General features: G+C 44.2%; 1 protein-coding gene across 1 annotated transcript; it reads right to left on the minus strand.

The window, feature by feature from the left end:
• Positions 1 to 2267: 2267 nt before the first annotated feature.
• Positions 2268 to 13694, minus strand: ZNF892 (zinc finger protein 892). The gene is made up of 4 exons (XM_059405565.1): positions 12474 to 13694; positions 11570 to 11736; positions 7399 to 7479; positions 2268 to 4355 (listed from the first exon to the last, which is right to left on the minus strand). Exon 4 carries the CDS (start codon positions 4032 to 4034, stop codon positions 3090 to 3092), a length of 945 nt encoding a protein of 314 aa, XP_059261548.1. The 5' UTR covers positions 4035 to 4355; positions 7399 to 7479; positions 11570 to 11736; positions 12474 to 13694; the 3' UTR covers positions 2268 to 3089.
• Positions 13695 to 23622: the final 9928 nt, after the last annotated feature.

Raw genomic sequence — 23622 nt, forward strand, 5'->3', positions numbered from 1 at the left:
TCAGTGCATACCTTGATCTTGGCCTTCCCAGCCTCTAGAATGGTGAGAAGTGAACTTCTGTTATATGAGCCCCCCAGTCTATGGTATTTTGTTTTGGCACCCCCAAGCAGATTAACAGATTTTGGCACCTATAAGACGGGCTCTAACAGATGCCTAAAGATGTGGAAGTACCTTTGAACTGGGTAATGGGTGGAGGTTGGCAGAGTTTTGAGGTGCACACTCTAAATATGGATGTTAAAAGCCATTCTGATGAAATCTCAGATAGAAATGAGGAACACGTTATCAGAAACTGGAAGGCAATCCTTGTTGTAAAGTTCCAGTGTTTTGTGGAAGGTAGAACTTGTGAGCAAAGAAACTGTAGACATTCAACACAGATTTCCAAGCAAAGTGTTGGAGGTGCAGCTTGGGCCCTCCTTACTGCTTGTAACAAAATGCGAGAGGTGAGAGGTACACTGAAGGACTTGTTAAGCAAAAACAAAACAAAAACCCCAAACCCTAGAACTTAGAGATTTGGAAAATTCTGTCCACCCATATTGCAAAATATGAGAAAGCCTGTTCTGCAGAGAACGCTAAGGGTGTGGCTGAACAACCATCTGAAAAAGAGAACAGGCGTGTGATCATGGGTGTGATTAAGTTCAGCCATCTCCACAGAAGCCGGGATGGTACCAGCAGAAACACGCCAGCTGGGACTCAAGGGACAGAAAAAGTAGACAAATGGAGGAAGACTCTCAGATCCTACAGTACTGGACAATAAAGCTACTCAGCCACAAACACAAACATGCTCTATGTTTCAAAAAAAAAAAAAAAAAAAGAATGACTCAAGTCAATTTCAGGATCATCACTGCCTCCTGTGTCAAAGGATGGGGATGTCACCTAAGTTTCAACAGGCCAGCTGCCACAGATGCCAACAAAGTTCTGGAGGCAGGGCTACCCAGCAGAGACTTGGTGCGGAGACTGCTAACCAGTGGGTCCAGAAGGTGGGATCACTGTCTCAGTGGGTCTGGAAGGTGGGATATCCAGCCAAATAGGATTGTTCTCAAGACCTAAGATTTAAGGGAGTTTGCCTTGCTGGGTTTTGGACTTGCTGGGGACCTCTCACTCCTTCCTTCTTTCCTATTTCTCCCTTTTGGAATGAGAATATCTATCACATGCCTGTTCCACAATCCTATTTTGGAAGCATATAACTTATCTGGTTTCACAGGTTCGCAGCTGAACAAAAATTCTGCCTCAGGATAAATTATACCTTAAGCCTCACCCATATCTGATTTATGTGATATTTAGGTAAGATTTCAGACTTGATGTTGGAATGAGTTAAGATTTGAGGGGTTGTTGGGATGGAGCAAATGTATTTTGCATGAACATGAATTTGGGGGACCAGGGGCAGAATGCTATGGACTGAATTGTGTGCCCCCCAAATTCATATGTTGAAGTGTTAACTCTCAGTGTGAATTGTATTTGGACACAGGGGTTCTCAGAGGTAACTAAGGTTAAATGAGGTCATAAGGCTGGGGTCCTAACCAGATAGGACTGGCAGCTTTATAGGAAATAGAAGAGAGAGAGCTCTCTTTTCCCATGAAAGCACCAAAAAAAGGCCTCGTGAGGACACAGCAAGAAGGTGGCCCTTTGCAATCCAGGAAAAGAGCCCTCACCAGGGGCCAAAGCTGACAGCTTGATCTTGGACTTCCCAGCCTCCAAAACTGTGAGAAATTCATTTCTGTTGTTTGAGCTCCCCATTCTAGATTATTTTGTTATGGTAGCCTGAGGACATCAAGGTAAAAATATACTCTGGGTTGGGGCGGGGGGAGAAAAAAAAAAAAAAACAGAAGAAGAACAGAGCCTCAGGAACCTGTGGGACTACAATCAAAGATCTAACATGTGTGTCATCAGAGTCCTAGAAGGAGAGGAGTGAGGGCTGGAAAATGTGTTCAAAGAAATGATGGGTAAAAATGCCCCAAACGTCGTGAAACACATACACCTACAGACTGAAGTTCAGAAAACAGGATAAACTCAAAGAAATCCACATCAAGACACATCATCAAACTTGTGAAAACTAAAAACAAAATACTCAAAATATGTGCAATAACCTTCAAAGTTTCAATGAAAAAAAAAAAATATATATATATGGCTGTCCTGTGCCTCTACCCAAGAATAAAATGGTGAAAGGTATTTCAAAGTCTTACCAAATTTCACAAACTAATATGCAGTGTCAGCTCAGGTCTACAACTTAATGTGACTATGGATAAGTCTAAAGTACAAACTACATACAATTGAGGTAAAATCTTTATAAATAAACACATCCTCAGGTAACTTAGCTTAAAATAGACTGAAAACATCAAAGGTCCCTTCTGTACCTTCTCTTTCTAGACTGTCAGTCTTGACCTCTGGAGTTAGTACGATTCTTAGCAGGCTGTGAATCAGTAAGCAAGGTCTCCGAAACAAAGATTGCGGCAGCAGACTGGCACGCCGACGTTCCTTGGTGTTGGGGCGGAAACTCTGCACCTGGCCAACTAACGTGTCTAATACTTTCCCTGGTTGGGAGCACTCATTTGGGTAGTTATCGCAATCAACATCTCTTGAGTTCATTCCCCCAGTCCTTTTTCTCGATCCTTCTCATCTATTTCCCAAGTGACCCTATACTTAAGCCAGAGGACCACTTCCCTTCCACCGCCACTCCCAACCCTGGACCAACTTGTGAATTCTTAATCTCTTATATCTGTCTCTGCAATTTCCCTAAAGAACCCCCTCAACTCTTTAAAGCTTCGTCTCCTTAGCATTAAGAGACTATCCAGCCCAGACAAGATGCCTTCTTTGCATCACCACACACCCTGTTTCTCTCCCAAGGATCTGGAAGCTTACATACACCTTAAGGTGTTGGAAATAATCATTCTCTTTCCCCGAGGAAATTTAAAGTCCTCTGCTGCAACGGAAAAATGTCAAACCCCTCCTTCACATCCTAAGTACGCTATGTATCAGCAATGACTTCTCAATATCGTTTGCATGACACACTCTGAACTTCATTTGTAGCCCTCACATGACGCTTAGTAACTGTCTGCTAAATATGCTCTAAAGGTACCACATCTACATGGTCTCTATCCAGTATGAATTCTCTTTTGCTGGCCAAAGGCTGAATGCTCACTAAAGGCTTTTCCGTATTCTTTGGTTTTCCCCCCAGCATGAGTTTTCTGATGTTGAGAAAGGGATGAACTCTGGCTGAAGGCTTTTCCACATTCCTTACACTTATAGGGCTTTTCTCCAGTGTGAGTTTTCTGATGCTTTGTAAGAGATGAGCTCTGGCTGAAAGCTTTTCCACAGTCCTTACACTTGTAAGGTTTCTCTCCAGTGTGTGTTCTCTGATGACGAATAAGGGCTGAGCGGTCGCTGAAGGCTTTGGCACAATCATTGCATTTATAGGGTTTCTCCCCAGTGTGAGTTCTCTGGTGTTGAGTCAGGGCTGAACAGTAGCCAAAGGCTTTCCCACACTCATTACACTCATAAGGCCTCTCCCCAGTATGAGTTCTCTGGTGCTGAATAAGGCCTGATCGATCACTAAAGGCCTTCCCACATTCATTACACTTATAGGGTTTCTCTCCAGTGTGAATGACCTGATGCTGGGTAAGGAATGTGCTCTGGCTAAAGGCCTTCCCACACTCGTTACACTCGTAAGGTTTTTCTCCAGTATGAATTCGCTGATGTTGAGTGAGGTATGAGCTCTGATTAAAGGCCTTCCCACATTCACTGCACTCATAGGGCTTCTCTCCAGTATGGATGATATGGTGGCGAATGAGAGCAGAGCGGTGACTGAAGGCTTTCCCACATTCGTGACATTCGTAGGGTTTCTCTCCAGTATGAACTCTCTGGTGTAGAGTAAGGTGTATGCTCTGGCTAAAAGCTTTCCCACACTCGTTACATTCATAGGGCTTTTCTCCTGTGTGAATTCTCTGATGCAAGACAAAAGCTGAGTAGTAACTAAAGGCTTTCTCACACTCATTACACTTCCAAGGTTTCTTCTCGGCACAAATCTTCTCGTGCCTCATTAGATCGGAATTTTAAGTTCTTTGTAAATGAATCACAGTTATGTAGTCTCCCTCCTTGTTGCTGGGGAAGGGATGACCTCTGACTACAACTTTTCCCCAATTCATCACACTGGTAACGTCTCTCCCCAGAAGATTTCTTCTGAGTGACAGCCTCCCGTATTAAATGTTTCTCATGGTTCTCCTGCTGACTCTCTAAAGAATCTTCACATTCACTGGAACTTTCTTTTGGAAATCTTTCTAGTAACACACCCGGGGCTGGTTCTTCCTCAGAAATATTCTGTTCTGGAGTAAGCTCCTTGCCTTCTGGTCTTGTCTCTCAGTCTGAAAAACAACAAAAATACACATGGGTCATTTCCTACACAGGAAAGGAAAATAACTGCTGTGGTAGGAAAATAATGAAAAACAAACAAATGAAAAACACTTACAGGGAACAGAGGAACTTGAAAGCTCTCAAAAATCGCTTCGCAATTTTGAAAGGACTTGAGAAAAGAAAGATGAGTGGGCAAAGAGGTGCCCAAAAGGGAAAGAGTGAGCAGGCACTCAATATTCTTCTATCCAGGAGGGGAGGAGATGAGAAAGAGTAAGAGAGAGTAAGACTAGGCAGAGGTCATGTGGGGAAATGGCAGATGAGATTTAAAAACGGGTGAGGTGGAGACAGGAAAAGACAGTCTTGTAAGGATTGCCCACTCTTACCCCCCCTCACTGGAGCCTCTGCACCTCAAGCCTTGAGGTGATCAACGTTAGTTGATCTCGTTGCTACCAGTCTTTCCCCATCCCAGGATTTCCCAATCACTGCTAACAGACTGACCTTCAAAACCTTAAAAAACATTGGGGAGGGTATGTGCTTTGGTGAGTGCTCTGACATGTGTAAACCTGGTGATTCACAGACCTGTACCCCTGGGGATAAAAATATATGTTTATAAAAAATAAAGAAATAAAAATTTAAAAAATTAAAAAAAAAACAAAACACCTTAAAAAAAAATCTCTGTTGGTTCCATTGTCTCAAGATGAGATACGGATTCTCTAAGCTAGCATTCAAAGTGGTCCAGATCAGGGCACCTGGTTGGCTCAGTCGGCTGAGCATCTGCCTTTGACTCAGGTCATGATCCCAGGGGCCTGGGATTGAATCCCGCATCAGGTTCCTTGCTCAGCAGGGAGTCTGCTTCTCCCTTCCCCTCTGCCCCTCCCCCTGCTTGTGTGCACTCGCAAGAGCTGCGTGCATTCTCTAAAACAAATAAATAAAATCTTTTAAAAAAAATTTTAAAAAACCAAAGAAACAAAGTGGTCCAGATCAGCAACTTCACATCATCACAAGGCTTAGTGATTAAGAAGCAAATGGAATGTCTGGGTGGTTCAGTTGGTTAAGCGTCCAACTCTTCTTGATTTCAGCTCAGGTCACAGTCTCAGGGTCATGAGACTGAGTTCCATGTCAGGCTCTGTGCTCAGCATGGAGCCTGCTTGGAATTCTCTCTCCTCCTCCTGCCCCTTCCACTTATGCTCTCTCTCTCAAATAAATAAATAAATAAATCATTAAAAAATAATAAATCTTTTTTTTAAAAGATTTATTTGACAGAGACACACACACACACACAGAAGGAGCACAAGCAAGGGGAGTGGGAGAGGGAGAAGCAGTCTTCCTGCCAAGCAGGGAGCCCAGTGTGGGCCTCGATCTCAGAACCCTGGGATCGTGATCCGAGCCGAAGGCAGACTCTCGATGACTAAGCCACCCAGGCACCCATAATCTTTAAAAAAAAAAAAAGAAGCAACTGATCACCTCTGACTGCCCCACACTTAACAAACTTCAAAGAGTTAAATAGAACGAAGTTCAGAAAAAAAGAGTGGCATGTAGGGAGAAGGGCAAATCCCTACATGCTCAGATTTGTTCTCAGTCTGTCAGGGGGCCTGCCCCAAATCCTAGGTTTCCTAGTAAGAGTTTTGGGAGAAAAGCTAAAAATGTTTAATTATCAAAAAGCTAAAAATATTTAATTAAATATTTCCAGGCTTAAATGCTCCTTAATATCCACAAATAAATCGATGCAATACAATGTTCTCAACTACATGCCATAATCAGGGAAGTACCTGGGATTTTAAAGGGCAAATGGGCAGAAACAGGTTGAAGGCAAACGGACTTTCAGGACTTTCAGCTATGGGGAATGGAGGAATTAAATTCCCAAATGTCCATGGAGAACACACAGGAAGTGGAGGAAAGTAAGAGACTGCCTGTCTGGTGTTAAGGGTTCAAGCTGAAGGATGAAGAAGATAAAAAGGTTAGGCAGGTAAGTAGCAAAAGCCTTGAAAGCAGGCAGAGGAATACGGAACTGGCAGAGTGAGGAATCTAGCAGTGGGATGCTGCCTCAGTTAGACAAGGATAAGACTAGGGAAAGTATAATTAGCAGGCAGTCCGTGATAGTATCCATTTGGATAGAAATGATCAAGTCAATTTCATGATATCTTTCAAAATAAATTACCAGGACTTAATCAATAGTTATTACTTGCTTAGCATTTGGCCAGGTACTATTCTAAACATTTCTCTTGGATTATTTCATTTGATCTTCACAGCAATCCTATGAGTTAAGTGCTATCATTATCTTTATTTTATAGTAGGGGATTTTGAGTCACAGAGAGGATAATTCACTTGTTAAAGGTCACAGAGCTAGTAAGTAGTTGAGATTGGCTTTGAACACATTTAGACTGGTTCTAAGGTTTGCATTCAACCACTATTCTATGCTTCCTCTGCTTAGATAAAGGAAGGCAAAGGGAAAGTCAAGAGATCGATTTTTAGTCATTGATCTGAGACAAAAAGTCACACTCTTGAGATAAAATAACATATATGAAAAGCCTGATTTAAAGCCTAACAGCCAAGCATATTATTTTTTTTTAAGATTTTATTTATTTATTTGACAGACAGAGATCACAAGTAGGCAGAGAGGCAGGCAGAGAGAGAGAGAGAGGAGGAAGCAGGCTCCCCGCTGAGCAGAAAGCCTGATGTGGGGTTCGATCCCAAGACCCTGGGACCATGACCCGAGCTGAAGGCAGAGGCCCAACCCACTGAGCCACCCAGACGTCCCAACCAAGCATATTATTAACAAATATTAAAATATTGACTTCATTTTACCTTATTTGGGAAAAAGAACTGGCTTGAAAGGGTGGAAAATATTTATTTTCTAAAAAAAAAAAAAATGTAAAAAGAATGCATTTATAAAAGATGATCATCCAGAGCTGGAGTGCAGCACCAGAGAAAGGGACTTCACTGCAACGTTTCCATGGGTCTAGTGAAATCTGGAGAGGCTCCTCCACAAGCACTTCCAAGATGCTTTGACCCGTTTGATCCCACTGGCCATCTGGGTTTTATGTTACCACTCACCTGACGCTTTTGATACTTCTCTCTCTAGCTCCTCCCCACACTCCAACTGAGGGATGACAACACGCTTGGAAATTGGAAGCCCTGTTCATGGGAAAAGAAAAATTCGTTTGGTAAAGAGTTTATTTGGTGTTATTTCCCTGGTTATTAGGAAGATAGTATAAGAGAAACAAAGAGGGGAGCATGGAATGGTTCAGTGGGTTAAGAGGTTGCTTTCTTCTCAGGTCATGACCTCAGGGTCCTGGGAGTGAGCCCCACATTGGGCTCTCTCCTCAGTGGGGGGGTTTGCTTCTCTCTCTCCCTCTGCTATCCCCCCCGCAACTTGTGCTGTCTGGCTCTCTCTGTAAAAAAAAATGTAGTTATGAGTTAACTATTTTCTTGGTGGTATGGTTTCAGACTGTAAGGGGTTCAAGAAATAGGCAAAATTTTTCTCTCTAGTTTTCCTTTAAGAATAAAATCTGTCCGGGACGCCTGGGTGGCTCAGTTGGTTAAGCCGCTGCCTTCGGCTCAGGTCATGATCCCAGCGTCCTGGGATCCAGTCCCACATCGGGCTCCCTGCTCAGCGGGAGCCTGCTTCTCTGTCTGCCTCTGCCTGCCTGCCACTCTGTCTGCCTGTGCTCACTCTGACAAATAAATAAAATCTTTAAAAAAAAAAAAAAAGAATAAAATCTGTCCAATACATATTAAAAGTTAAGATGTTGGCTATACCTGTCACAGAATGTAGATTTATTTGTAAAACAGTATCTCAAGCTCAAAGTCCCCAAAGTGTTCCTGCCATGTCTCATAATGGCCCTGATGAGTCTGACACCCGCCACCCTGCTCCGTCTTCTCTCTCTTCCCCTATCACACACTACTCCTCCCACATGCCCTGTGCCTCCAGCTGGTGGTTGCCTTTGAGATGTGGGCCACATTCCCTTTAACCCCCTTATACAAGCTGCTTTCTCTTCCTGAATGTTCTCCCCCTGCCGCATCCATTCAGCTATTTCTATCCTGCTCACACTTCATATCTCAGCTCAAGTGTTACCCTCTCAGGGAAGGCTTTCCTGGCTCTCTGGGTTGAAGAGCCTTGTTCTTTCCCTTCTTTTTTTTTTTTTTTTTTTTTTTAAAGATTTTATTTATTTATTTGACAGAGAGAGATCACAAGTAGACAGAGAGGCAGGCAGAGAGAGAGAGAGGGAAGCAGGCTCCCTGCTGAGCAGAGAGCCCGATGCGGGCCTCGATCCCAGGACCCTGAGATCATGACCTGAGCCGAAGGCAGCGGCTTAACCCACTGAGCCACCCAGGCGCCCTTGTTCTTTCCCTTCTTTCGGGTGATGCACACACTGACTTTGGGCGTCATGTCTGTGTCTCCTATTTGATGGGAAGCTCTACAAGAGTCTAATTTTGCTCACGGAAGCAACCCTGGTTACCTGGCACAGAGCAGAAACACTGTATTTGTCAAAGGCTGAACGAAGGAAGGAACACTTGAAGAAGAAGTAGTAGAAACAAGTTAAAATGAAGTTCTGTAAAAGTGGGCATGGGAACACAGGTGGGGAAGGGAAGAGAAGGATATCAGACATTGCAGGAGTGCCAAGTCTAACCTTGATCTATGTGACAGGCACACAGCTCAGACCGTCTCCTAAAACGCAGGGTAAGGGAGTAGAGTGGGCCATGCTCCTCGGAATCTGTAGCTGATCTATTTACTGCGGATAACACCGATGTCTACTAATTTTTCTAATTCTATATAAAAAAATTCATGTACAACTTTTTTTTTTTTTTTAAGATTTTATTTATTTATTTGTCAGAGAGAGAGCGAGCGAAAGCGAGCACAGGCAGACAGAGTGGAAGGCAGAGTCAGAGGGAGAAGCAGGCTCCCCGTGGAGCAAGGAGCCCGATGTGGGACTCGATCCCAGGACGCTGGGATCATGACCTGAGCTGAAGGCAGCTGCTTCACCAACTGAGCCACCCAGGCGTCCCTCATGTACAACTTTTATTGATACATTAAAACAGACCAGTTCCCTGGGATGCAAGCAAATGTTTCTCTTTCAACTACCACTTTTGCCTTGGCTCCCTGAACGTACCTATGAATATACTGGGTAGTTTCGTTTGTAGTCAGCATTCCAGGGTTTATGATGCAGCTCTCCAAAAATAAATGGTAAAAACAATTCATATAATAAAATAAAGTTAAGAGAACTACCTAATTGGAAAATCATCTACTCAAAATAATTTAATTCTTTATTTTTATTTTTATGTTGGTTTTTTTTTAATTTAAATTGAATTAATTAACAGAGTATTATTCGTTTCAGAGGTAAAGGTCACTGATTCGTCAGTCTTTTTTTTTTTTTTTTTTAAAGATTTTATTTATTTATCAGAGAGAGAGGGCGAGAGAGCAAGCACAGGCAGACAGAATGGCAGGCAGAGGCAGGGGGAGAAGCAGGCTCCCTGCGGAGCAAGGAGCCCGATGCGGGACTCGATCCCAGGACGCTGGGATCATGACCTGAGCCGAAGGCAGCTGCTTAACCAACTGAGCCACCCAGGCGTCCTTGATTCGTCAGTCTTATATAACACCCAATGCTCATTATATAACCTGCCCTCCTTAATGTCCAGCCCCCAGTTATCCCATTCCCCTCTCCCTTCCCCTCTAGCAAACACTGTTTGTTTCCTAGTTAAGAATCTCTTACAGTTTGTCTCCCTCTCTGATTTCATCTTGTTTTATTTTTCCCTCCCTTCCCCTATGCGCCTCTGTTTTGTTTCTTAAATTAAACATATGTTGGGATGCCTGGGTGGCTCAGTTGGTTAAGCAGCTGCCTTCAGCTCAGGTCATGATCCCAGCGTCCTGGGATTGAGTCTCACATCGGGCTCCTTGCTTGGCAGGGAGCCTGCTTCTCCCTCTGCCTCTGCCTGCCACTCTGTCTGCCTGTGCTCACCCTCACTCCTCTCTCTCTGACAAATAAATAAAATCTTAAAAAAAAAAAAAAACCTTAAAAAAATTCACATATGTTAATTCTTTAATACTTTAAGTATGAAATCACTACCCTTTTTATTTAAGTTCATGGTCCCTTAAGGCCATATGCCTTAGGAGTGATCAACACAGCAATATAATTTATATGGTTTCCTCTCTTTACAAATAGTAACAGTAACAGACTAACTGGCAGTTCCTTTCAGACTTTAGTTTCCTGAAAAAACCTCAGCAACTGAACTTGTTAAAGAGCTGCTGCTCAGTGTGCATGTGCTGAGGCTGGAAGACATAGGAAGACCAACCGCAAACTGTCCAACAGAGGCTACTGACTCTGTCTCCCCTTTCCTCTGAAAGAGATCTACAAATTCAGATCAGAACCCCCAGCCTTTCAGACCTATGTGCTGGGAGGCAGGTCTGAAGTTGTCAAATCGTCCCACTGCCTTTACCACAGAGTCTGCTATTCTCCCAGGGTCTCAGGCCAGAGCCTACAGAAACATCTTGACTAATTTCCCTTCAATCAGAGAGAGGTATGTTTCATCTTGCTGGGCCTCTACAAACTTTTATGGGGCTTTATTTACCTTTGGAATAAGACCCCATGTAGGTTTTCCTGCAGTCTGACTACAAATACCTAAACTTCCCTTACCACACTCCAGCTCACCCTACAGTGACACACATACCGTGAAGACCTCCAACGTGCTTACAGACTTTCTGCCAAAGCTGTTTCTCTCTCCTATATTCTATTCTCCAACTACCTACTACATACTCTCTCTTATTTTCCAAAGTATAGCTTTTATCCCAGTATTTTTTCCCTCAAATACTCTAGAGGATGGAAAACCTCTTCCAAGGCCGTTTATGACTTGTCCTACCAGTCATTCCTGCATCTTTATATGTATATATATCTTCTTATTGATTAACTATTTTCCTTATCTCTATCTTATTGTCTTGGTAAATTTTATGGGTCAGGGAAACTGGCTTTTATTACTTTGTGTCTGACCATGAGGCCAATGACAACACCAAAGTGCGAGTAAGAAGTGAACTGAGCACTCACTGTATCGAGAAGGAATGCCAAAGGGAAAGTTCTGCACAAGTGAGGAGCATTTACTGTCTGGTTCATCACTCATCATTTTATCAGGATGAACCCAGTGGTCTAGGAATCATGAGTGAGCAATTCCTAAACAATGGAGGAAACCATATTTCTGTTCTGAAAACAAGAGAATAAAGAAGAAATTAACCCACCTGGGATGCAGGCAGGGGTCAGTAGCACCGTGGTCATGCCATCTTCTCCAGCATAGAAAAGGTGTGAGTCCTCAGAAAGTAACCCTACAAGTGGAGTCAGGAGCCATGATGATTACTCTTGCCTTGTGGTAAACTTGAAGATACTGCCGTACACAGCTACTTGTCACCTAAGAAGAGTCAACACAGGAAATCAAGGGACAATCCCACAGCATCCCTGAATCAAGACAAACATGACCATCACTGCCTTCCACTCCTCCTATACTCCTGTGACCTTAAATTCTATTAAGACTCTGCTATGAAAATCTGGACATATAAATTAAATACATTATTTCTCTCTCTGATCGGCTGAGTGAGAGTCAAAAAATACTCAAAGTTTCTGTGTGTCCATCCATTCCTCACTTAAGGACCCATTCTTGTCCTATTCCAGGCTCACAGGATGAAGGAAGACTAGTTAAAGTCTTCTTGAACACTGGTTTTTCAGATACATACTGGCATTCTTAGGAAAGCAATGGGTCTTAAGGGGGGGGGGGGATCCTGGATTCTAAACAAATCCTGTGACTTCTGGAATCCTCACTTTACCCATCTGCCAAATGGGTATGACAATCTCCTTCCCACCACCTTATGGGGCTCCCGTGAAAAGAAAACGAAATTATTATCAAAAGCCACACTGTTGGATCTGATGATTTGGGGTGCAAGGGAGGCATACATCATTGCAAAGACCAGCAGGGCAAGAGGTAGCGGGCTCTCCCGCAAAACCTCAACGTGAGACCAACCAGATGGAAAGGGCTGTGGTCTCACAGAGAAGATGTGATGCTTCCCCTTCCAAAGACTGCCCAGCCAGAGGGCAGCCTTTCCCTTTTTCTCTCCAGCAGGCTCTGCGGCCGCATCCCTCCGAAATTCTCACCTCTGCCCCAGGCTCCATGGCTACTCCCTCCCCCGGCCCACGCAGGTGACGAATGCCGCGGGAGAAGGGAGCAGCGAAAGCGCGAGGGACCCAGGGTGTCCACCGCTCTTGTGCACTCAGAGGCCCCGGACCGCGCGCGCGCGAATCTCACAGGGCAGCCTGGCGCCACCCCGGGGCCCTCCCGCCGCCCTGCTTCCAGCCACTCAGACTTGGAAGGCCCCGCGTTCAGCCCTCCTCGACAACAGGCTCGACCTCCTGCTCGACGGGGAGGAAGCCCGGGCCAGGCGACAAAGGTATCTAGGAGCCCGCCAGGCCAAGTTTCGCCGGCCGAGCTCGAGGCTGAACTACGACTCCCAGAACCCTCCGCGGGGCGCGGCGCACGTCACGGAACGCCGCTTCCCAGAGGACTCCGCGGGACGCTAGCCAGGCGGACCTCCCCATTCGGGGCTAATAGTCCCTCGACGCCAGGCAGTTACCCTCTCTACGAGAGCGTCGACCCCCCCTAGAAAAACCCTTGCTGGCTGCTCGAAAGGCGGCGCCTTCCTGATGCGGACTCTGGACCCAGGCCCACAGGATGTATTCGGCCGCGCTAAACCCCGCCTAGCATGACACATTTACTGCCCTGCAACTGTGAGGGGCTAAGGGCCTGGCGGCATCCTGCCCTTCCCCCGCCGGGTTCCCTCTTTACCTGCGGTGCTCCCTTGCCTGTGGCTTCCTTTCTGCGCCTCCGTGGTGTGAGCCCATTGTGATGGGAACAGGGATTATATAAAGTAACCAGGGGTGTGTATTCCAGGCTGCGTCTCAGAATAAGGAAAAGTGAAATCTCGCTCCTGGAAATTACCTCAACACAGACACAGGTCCCCAAGAAGTTATTAGTTGATAACTGGTATAAGGACCTATTTTATATTTTTATTTTAGCCCAGAGGCTTCCATTGAGGTTAAACAATAACTTTGTTGTTTAACCCTTAAACAGTCCCTGCTCCCCTTCCCCCAGGGGACTTAAAAACAAGTCCCAGAAACTAGCTCCAGGTAACAAAGCCCAGATACAAGGGTGGGTCAAGCCAGGTGGAGACATCTGATGGGGGGGGCGCATACGGTCTCCTAGCTACCAAGGTGATGGGCTGGTTTCCATGACTACTGTGGGGTGAACTGTAATTCAATTAGCCACCTGTGTGTGGCCAGGCCCAACCGCATGGCCTTTGCCCTATAAAAGTTAGTCTGGAAAGCAGGGAAGGGTCGTCCAATGTAAGTCGGTCTGATTCTTGATGCTTGGCGTGAAATAAAGCTTTGCTTGACTTTCGCTTTGTATCGTCTCGCTCCTTTAATCACAGACCCATTATTGGGGTACCCATTTGGGAAGGGACCTAACACTGGTACCGCTAACCTCAAGGCGACTGGAACATGAAAAGTCTCTCAAGATTCCAGAGAAGTTCGAAGAGCTCCCAACTGGGATTGGGTGTATCTTCAGGCCAGTGCATGGTTTCCCGTATCCTCCCACAATAAAGTAGCCAGCTTTTTCTAGTTCAGATTCCAGAGAAAGAAAATCAAATTAGCCTAACTGTCCCTGTTTGGGTAGAAACCACAATGACAATTTCTCCTTGCTCTGATAGCGTTCCTAACTTCTAGGTAGGCCTAAAACTTCCTAGAGTAAAGATTACATTTCTTATCATCCCTACCCCTTGCCAGGGAAATGACAGCAAGTGATTGTTAAAGGGGAGAGGAAAACTCCTCCATGCGGGCTAGAACACAAGTCCTTGTGGACCACGTGGATAAAGTTAACCCCAGAGGAATGGCAAACCAACCCCATAGAAGGAACTGAGCCCCTGACAATTTGGTGGAACAGAGGTTGAACTTTAATGTGAGATGTAAACTTATACTTTATGTGAGCCACTCTTACACTGGGTTTGTTACACAGATAGGTATGTTCATCTCCTAACTGGCTTGTAAGATTGGCTGCTTTTGGTCCAGTCAGTTAGGGCTGAGAGGAGAGAAGGCATGTGGTAGAGAACACTGCTCTACCAGCTCAAAGAACAACTGAAAGGAACTCCCCCACCCCCTCCCCAACTCCCTTCCTCCATTAGCAAGAGCTATGGAGTGGATAGTTAATTTGAAATACTGTTATATATGAAAGGTGCCACTAGTTGACTTGTCTAAAAGGGAGGGTGGTTGAACACCTGGGATCCTGTCCTCCCTTTTGTTAACCAACCGCATCACAGAAATCCCCCTTCTTATTACCAAATCAATGGGCAGTTCTCAGTCTCCCTATCTATCACCAGCAGTCGAAAACTGACTACTCTCTGCTCCTGGAAAAACTCTGGTTTTCCTCCTTGACTGGTCACTCCTTCTCAGTCTCTTAAGTACACTCCTCTTCTCCCTAGCCTCGAAACCAGTGATTCTCAAAATGTACAATGATCAGAATCACCTGGAAGGCTTGTTAAAACACAGTGCTGAACTCTCTCTACCCTTATTCAGGGTGCTGGGGTGGGGCCAGAGATTTTGCATTTCTAACAAGTTTCCAAGGGCTGCTGAAGTTGCTGTAAATGTTGCAATGTCCCAGGGCTCAATCCTGTTCTTTTTCTGTGAACACTCACTTCTTAGTAATCTTGTTCAGTCTACATGTTCTAAATACCAACCAAATGTGATCCCAATTTCTGCCTCTAACATGGGCTTCTCCTCCAAACTTGAGCTGTCTCAATTTCTTTAGTCTTCCCTTGTTTAATAAATATCTATAATATAGGATGTTCAAAACTGAAATTTGATGCCCTTCCTCCCCCAATGCCATAACTATTCCTCCTGTAGTTTTCCTTAACTCAGTAAATGGCAGCTCTTCCTTCTAGTTGCTCAGTCCAAACACCTTGGAGTCATCATTCTTCTCTTTATCCCACAATCCACACCCAGTTCCTCTGCAAATCCTGTTGGCTGTACTTTCAAGATACATGCAGAATCTGACCACGTCTCGCCACGTCCACTGCTGCCCCCCTGGTCTAAGCACCCATCTTCTGTTACCTGGATCACTGCAAATGCCTGCTCATTGGTCTCACTCCTGCCCTTGCCCTACACATCCTATTCTCAACACAGCGGCTCTCCTATCTCAAAACAAAGCCAAAGTCCTTACAGTGGCACACAAAGTCCTGAAAAATCCACTCCCTGATCTCATCTTCTACCACTTTCCCCTCATTTGTTCTCCTGACACTGGCCTGTCATTCAATCCAGTGAGGCATGCTTCCACTATGGAGCTTCTGTGCTTCCTCCTCTGCCTGGATAGACATGGGGGGGGGGGTATCCAGTATATGCCTGGACGGTATTCACATGACTTGCTCTCTCACCTCCTCCAAACCTTTTTTCCCCTTCTTTATGAAGCCCTTGCTGACCACTTCTTTATTTTTTTCCACAGTACTTATCTCTTTCTAACGTATAATTAATTTTATTTATTGGGTGTCTCCCAACACACATATGCCACAGATTAAGGTCCATGGGAGGAGTATCCTAGAGTATTTACTGCTCCTTAGATGATCAATAACCAAGTACACTCTTCTCTGTGCTTGTAGAGAAGGTGTAAATGCCTGAAACTAATATTGCCCTCATTGCTTTTCTTGGCTTTCACATTTGTGTGCTTTTGGAAAACTTGGCCTTCCTTCATAACCCTACTTTTATTTACAGAGGCCTTACTTTACAAATCTCATAGTCCTGGACAATACCAGCTGGCCCAAGCACATAAATTAGTGTTCCATAGTAGAGTGGAATTGAAACACTTTAAGATAAAAATCCATTGGTCCCCAGTGAGTCCCCATAGTCTCTTAAGGGTTTTTCTAAATTTAGTGAGGGCTTCTGTTTCCTTCTAGTCTTTCTCTGTGTTTGCCACAACATCCCACCAGGAAAGCATCTCTGCATTCCTTAGAGGCTACATTACCTTGACAGGACATTTACTTTGAGGTAAAAACTGATACGCAGAGCGATCATAACAAGGAAACCTTTAGTCGCCATGGGAGAGGGCCAAACTGGAAATGGAAAGGTGGGATTTGAGTGGCAAACAGGTGAAAGTCCCAGGGACATGAGATTCAACAGAAGTGAGAGGAGTTACAGGTCTCGGGTAGGGAGAGAAGAAGGCAAATTGGAGACAGACAATCAAACTTGGAGTGAAATAAACAGCAAAGGCAATAAATTAGGCATGAGTATGTGCCTAGTCTAGTTACATGTTACCTTTGGGCCTTTGCACATACCCTCAGCGCTTTGCTCCACCTCAGTTGCCTGAGCCTCTGAACCCACTGCACATCTGACTGCACCAGCTTCAGCTGGACAGTTATCTCTTTGGGGGTGTCAGTCTTTTCCCATCACCTGCCACAGGCCAAACAACTGCACAGCTCAAGTCTCTCGTTCCTTGTACCACTTCCAGGCTTGCCACACAGTGGGCTGTGGGATCTGGCCTCCCTAGGGGTGGCTGGATGAAGCAACCTGAATGTATGAAGGAAACAAGAGGAATTGGATCAGATACATTGCTTCTGCTTCTCTTTGCCCATCAACTTTAACAGGAATTTCCTTTGGCTGTGAATATTGTGGTTTAAATGCATAAGGGTTTATTCTCTCTCATGCAAGATCAGAAGTAGGTAGTCTAGAGCTGGCATGGAATCTCCATAAGAACATCCAGCAATCAGATGTCTTCTGTTTTTTCTCCTTTCCCATCCTTTAGGCATGGCTTAGATCCTCAAAGTCACCAGATGGCTGGCTGCTGATTGCTGTCCATTAACAAGACGAAAGAAGAGAGTGCCATGCTACTTCTCTGTCCTTCATCCATTGTAATACCAATATGGTATAAGAAATCAAAACAACTGTGCTTTTCAAAAAAACCCACCTAGATGTGAGGAATCCTCCTCCTCATCTAAGTGCTCGTGTTCTCTCAGCTGCTCTCTGGAGTTATTGCTTTATTACTGAGGGATTCCTAAGAGGTAGGTGTGAGGAAGTCAATCTATGTCGCCACTGTGAAGGTGCGGATAGGACAGTGTGGATTTTGGTTTCACACATACTGATGTTCTGGCAAGAAGGTCTAATAGGATGTGATGGCCTGGCTCTCAGTTACATCCTCATGTCCGCTGCCTTAGTACTGAAGGATGAGAACTCACGGATGAGCTATGCCTGGAGTTAACTTTGGCTTTGTGCTATTCTTTGAGACTAGACATAGTCCCATCTCCTGGTTCACTGTGGCTGACTTCTTCAGCCTGGAACCCCACCCAGCTGCCATGGCTACAGCTGGCTTGCAACTGGACTTTGAACCTTTGGTGTGTATTATTTTTCCCTTATACACAAATACATTACGAGAAAGGGAAGGTGGTGTGTCCAGGGTATGGTTGGAACGGAAGAACCAGGCTAAGGGATTTTAGTTATCAATGAGATTAAACAAATATAAAACAAAAACACAACCACTAACCTAGAAGCAAGGGCGATGGGCTAGTCTACTAGAGCGCAACGGTCAGGTTAGACGGCGGAAGAGCCCAGGTCAGGGAAACTAAGGATCCTGAGCGAAGATCACATGCATACCCAAACCAGGACTCCAGGAACCTCCAAGAAGAGTGGATTAGGAGCTAACAGCACCATTACAGTGAAGGTATTTACAGTCCTGCATACTTCCTAGCTTCATGGTGATTTTCTTACTAAAGTGTCTAGTTCTAGAAAGTACTTTTGACTGGGGACTCAAGTTCTCATGATTAGACAGGTTTTCACATATTGAGAAAATATGTCATAAGTGGCAGGCACCACACTGGGGACACGGCAGTGCACAGATATGAGATAGTTCCCATTCAATAAATAGATAAATAAATAAGGCTTATCTTAGCGCCCCATTCAAACACTTACAAAACATATTGATTGGAGAGCTTCTGACTCCTCTGGGGATCGTGATAGTATTATATAAAGTATGAGGCATCCCAGAGGAAGTCTGTGGCATGGTCCACTGGGACTATTTATTGAGACTCTAAACTCAACGGAGGCATGAGAATAAGCATAAGTTAGACGGCGCTCAAACAGAAAAGCTTCCTTTTCTTGCACAAAGGCGTCTTAAGTCTCTGTGGGGGTCCTTTGCAGGACAGAAGCATGTCTGTGATACTCTGAAGCCTGGCTGGCATAAGGTCGCTGGTGCTGGGTGATGGAGGACTTGCATCGGAACACCTTCCCACACGCGCTGCACTCGTAGGGCTTCTCCCTGGTGTGCACTCTGATGCTGAGTAAGGGGTCTCTTCTGGAGGAAGGCTTTCCCACAGTCGGTGCATTTATAGGGCTTGTCTCCGCTATGAGCTTTCTCATGCCGTTTAAGGGATGAGCGGTCAAAGAAAACTTTCACGCACTCATGACCTTCGAAAGCACGCTCTCCCATGTGTGCTTGCGGTGGTGAATGTGGAAGGAGCAGTCAGCCATGGCTTTGCCACACCCCTGGCATTCGTAAGGCCGCTCACCAGTGTGAGTGAGCCGGTGGTGCACAAGGATGCTTTTCTAGCTAAAGGATTTCCCACATTCTGTAAACCCATAAGGACTTTCTCCAGTGTGAATTCTCCAATGTCAAGTAAAAGACGAGCGGACAAAGAAAGCCTTGCCACATTCATGACATTTATAGGGCTTCTCTCCCGTATGAGTTTGCTGATGTTCAGTAAGGGTTAATAGGTCATAGAATGTTTTCCCACATTCCCTGCATTTAAAGGGGCTCTTCCCATTGTGAGACATCAGGTGTTTCTTAAGACTACTTCTATAGCTGAAGGCTTTCCTGCACCCTTGACAGTTATAGGGCTTCTCTCCCATGTGGGTCCTTTGATGACGAGTGAGGGATATGTGGTTATATAAGGTCTTCCCACATACACTGCATTCAAGGTTTCTCCCCTTACTGTTGGTTTTCTTGGCAGGAGTGGATCTTTGCGAGTCCTCCTCGGAGGAGGATTTCTTCAAAGTTTTCCCTGAAAGATGTTCTTTCTTGGTGCCCGCAAGGTTTTCTGGGCCAAGTATAAGACCCAGAGGACCATCTTTTCTCAGTGTTTCCATTAATGTCTTTTGTGACTTCACTTTTTTAGAAACATCCTGCCTTTGAGTTGGGTCCTGGTTCTCAAGTCTAGCATTCTGGTCTAAAACAAATAGAAATTACACATATAACTGGGTCTTGATGCTAGTGAAAAAGAGAACATTATCCATGTTACGAAAAGAAAACAGGAGTTCATTCTGGGTGGCTCAGTTGGTTAACTGTCTGCCTTCGGCTCAGGTCATGGTCCTGGGGTCCTGGGATCGAGTCCCACATCAGGCTCCCTGCTCAGCCCTGCTCCCTGCTCCCTCTGCCTCTCCCCCTGGCTTGTGCTCTCTCTCTCTCCAATGCTCTCAAATAAATAAAATCTTAAAAAAAAAAAAAAGGAAAAGAAAAGAATGAATACAAAATACTGCCTGGTTTATTGGTAACTACTCAAAGAAAAACAATACAGAGAAGCTGAAAAATGGCAGAGTTAGAACAGAGAAGTAGAAGGTGTGCATTAGCCCACCACCCATGTTTCTGTTGTTCATTCATTAGATACTTACTAGGTGACTACAAAGAGCTCTAAGAAGTCACTGGGACTCTATTGAACAAGAGAAATATGGCCCTGCCCTCACGATGCTTATATCCTACACGACAGAAGACAGAGAGTAAACAAATAAAATGGAACACATATGGTAAGTCCAGTGAAGGAAATAAATGAATGGAAGTTGGCATGGGGTCTTCTTTAGAGGGAAAACTTAAGAATGGTCATCTAGAAGTGACATTTAAGTAGAGCTCTGGAAGATATGTGAGCCATGCGAACAACCAAAAGAAGAACATTTCAGGGAGAGGTACATGCAGAAAAGCAGGACAAAAGCATAGAAATGACTGCTCAGTTTACTACACGTCCCTGAGTTTAAACAGCAGAGAGTAAGTAGGAAGATGGTCTAGGACCCAAGAAAGTGAACTGTCAATGACAATGGTTTTTAAGGGAAGGGGAAGGAGATACTGTAAAAGATTTAAATAGGAAAGATAAAAAAGTGTTATCAGAGTTAAATACAAATAGGTCTCAACCCTCCCTCAGCCCCCTCTCCCAAAACCCCCAACAGGTGAGACCCTGATGTCTGTCTGTTCATCTGACAAATACCTAAGTGCTGTATACCACGTACTGTTCCAGACACTGGGGTCCAGTAGTGAACCACATAAAACCTCGGATGGAGTTTACATCTTCATCAGGGTAGGTATGGACAAACACGAAACAAACAAGTAAAAATATGGCACGTTAGGAAGACACACTGAGAAGCGAGCTAGGTTGTACAGGGGAGGAGGAAAGAGACTGAGAGAGTTCAGTTATAGACTGGGTCATCAGGGCAGGCCTGATTGAGAAGACAGCGCATTTGAGCATAAACCTGATAAAGGTGACAAGAAAGTCATGTGGCTCTCTGGACCGGAGTTTTCCAGACAAAGGCCCAGTATAGCAGTGACCGTCTCTACAGGCCTATGACTAGCCCAAGGAGTGGTCTCTAATGAACTGTCCAGCGAAGTCCCAACCGCCCAGTTCACACTACCTAGAAATGTGCTTCCTGGGACCTTACATTCTTCATCTTCCTGAATATCAAGTTTCCTTGGCTCTTCACCTCTCTTCAACTGGAAAATCACATCAGGTTTAGGAACTAGAAGTCCTGCTCGCAAAGGACAAAAGGAGAAATGCTGTTTGGGATGGAAATTCACAACCATTCCCAGGGTTTAATAAGATCCTCTTAGTCTCTGGAGAGGAAAATGGAAGTATCCAAAAAGCATACGCTAATTTCTAAACCAAGATGCTAATTCTCCTTCTCTGAAGGGAAGTCAGTACCGACTTTTTAGAAAATCTGAATTAGATCTATTGAAGCAGTTGCCCTGATCTAGAAACCTCCCTCAGATGGAACTAGTATTCTTGTGAGTTGAGGGAAAATTCTTAGCTTAGAGAAGTGGAATGTGGAGAAGATTCCACACCTCAAGGAACTAAGGTGAAGAAGCTACCTGACTTTCTTTTGTAGTTTTTTAAATAATAGATTTGTATCCCTTAATTACATTTCTGTGCAATTAAAATGAATCTGATGCAACTACAAATTAAACTGGAACAGTTTAAGAAATATTATTCAGCTTATGTGCAGTTAATATTAAATGCTTAAAACTGAAAACATCAGTAAACAATTTTTTAGCAATCCTTAAAAAGAAAAATTATAATGTCTTTGGCTTTTCGTGATTTTTAAAATTTTTATTTATTTATTTGACAGAGAGAGAGAGATCAACAGTAGGCAGAGAGGCAGGCAGAGAGAGAGGGGGAAGCAGGCTCCCCGCCAAACAGAGAGTCCGATGCAGGGCTCAATCCCAGGACCCTAAGATCATGACCTGAGCTGAAGGCTTAACCTCTGAGCCACCCAGGCACCCCTCTTTTAATGATTTAGTGACATTTATAAATGTCATATATATATAAATTTATATAGTGAAATATATACGTTTTCTATATTTAGTTTTTAAATGCATTACTAAATGTTTAAGACATATAAAAGGCATGAAGACTAAGACAAACACCTACAAACCCATCATCTAACTTAAGAAATAAACATTAAAACTAAGATTGAAGCCCCTCCCTCATTCCCTCTTCCTCCCCACGATGAGGCAACCACTGTATTAAATTTGGTGTTAGGGGCGCCTGGGTGGCTCAGTGGGTTAAGCCACTGCCTTCAGCTCAGGTCATGATCTCAGGGTCCTGGGATCGAGTCCCGCATCGGACTCTCTGCTCAGCGGGGAGCCTGTTTCCTCCTCTCTCTCTCTCTGCCTACTTGTGATCTCTCTGTCAAATAAATAAATAAAATCTTTAAAAAAAAAAAAATTTGGTGTTAATCACTACTCATTTAATGTTTCCTTATCTTCTTTGTAGCTTTAAAAATATTTCATGTTGGGGCACCTGGGTGGCTCAGTGGGTAAAGCCGCTGCCTTCAGCTCAGGTCATGATCTCAGGGTCCTGGGATCAAGTCCGGCATCGGGCTCTCTGCTCAGCGGGGAGCCTGCTTCCCCCTCTTTCTCCGCCTGCCTCTCTGCCTACTTGTGATCTCTGTCTCTGTCAAATAAATAAATAAATAAATCTTAAATATATATATATATATATATTTCATGTTCAGGGCACCTGCATGGCTCAGTCATTTGGGTATCTAACTCTTGATTTTGACTCAGGTCATGATCTCAGGGTCATGTGATCGAGCCACATGTCAGGCTCTCTGCTGAGCAGGGGCCTGCTTGGGATTCTCTCTCTCTCGCTCTCCCTCTGCCTTTAATTTTTTAAATTAAAAAAAAAATTTATGTTCATTGTAGACAATTAAGAAATATAAAAAAGGGAAAAAGTTACCTGTAAGCCTACTAGTCAAAGATAATTAGGGATAGAATTCTGGTGTAGATTCTTCCAGACTTTTTCTATGCATATAGATACATGTTGTAAATGTACTTGGGTCCCAATCATTTCGTACACTGCTTTTATCATTCAACAGGATATCATTAATATCTTGCCAACTCTATAAATATCACTCATGGTCAAGGCCCATACTATACTGTAGTCCACTATGGATGTACAATGATTCATTTACCTAAATCCCCATTCCCAAGTGCCTGCATTGTTCCCATTGTTTCACAATTTTAGGTAAAACACAAATAAACATTTATCTGATTTTCCCCCCTTATGAAAATCCCCAGGAAAGGGGCTATCCATTTTCCATTTTATATAATACAATTTTTTGCTTAAAGCTAGGGTCTCAGACCAAGCTTCACGTACCCTACAGACTCTATCCAGATCAAAAAGGCCATTTACTGACAGTCCTGACAGCCATTACTTAAATACAAACAATAAAAGTTAAATAAACTCACAAACCATTTATACCCTTCCCAGGGATCTATCCAAAGACATACAATTCATCCCTGGTAAGAAAAGAAGGGCCATCTTTACACACACACCCAATGGCAAATTCTGAGTCACCAAGGAAAGTCATGCCTACCCAAAGAAACAAAACCCTGATAGTTCTCCAGCATCACCTCCCTGTAAAGAGCCTTCTTTTTTTTTTTTTTTTTAAAGATTTTATTTATTTATTTTGTAAGAGAGAGAGAGTGAGAGCGAGCACAGGCAGACAGAGTGGA

Source organism: Mustela nigripes, chromosome 7, assembly GCF_022355385.1.
Source record: "Mustela nigripes isolate SB6536 chromosome 7, MUSNIG.SB6536, whole genome shotgun sequence".
Classification (NCBI taxonomy): Eukaryota; Metazoa; Chordata; class Mammalia; order Carnivora; family Mustelidae; genus Mustela; species Mustela nigripes.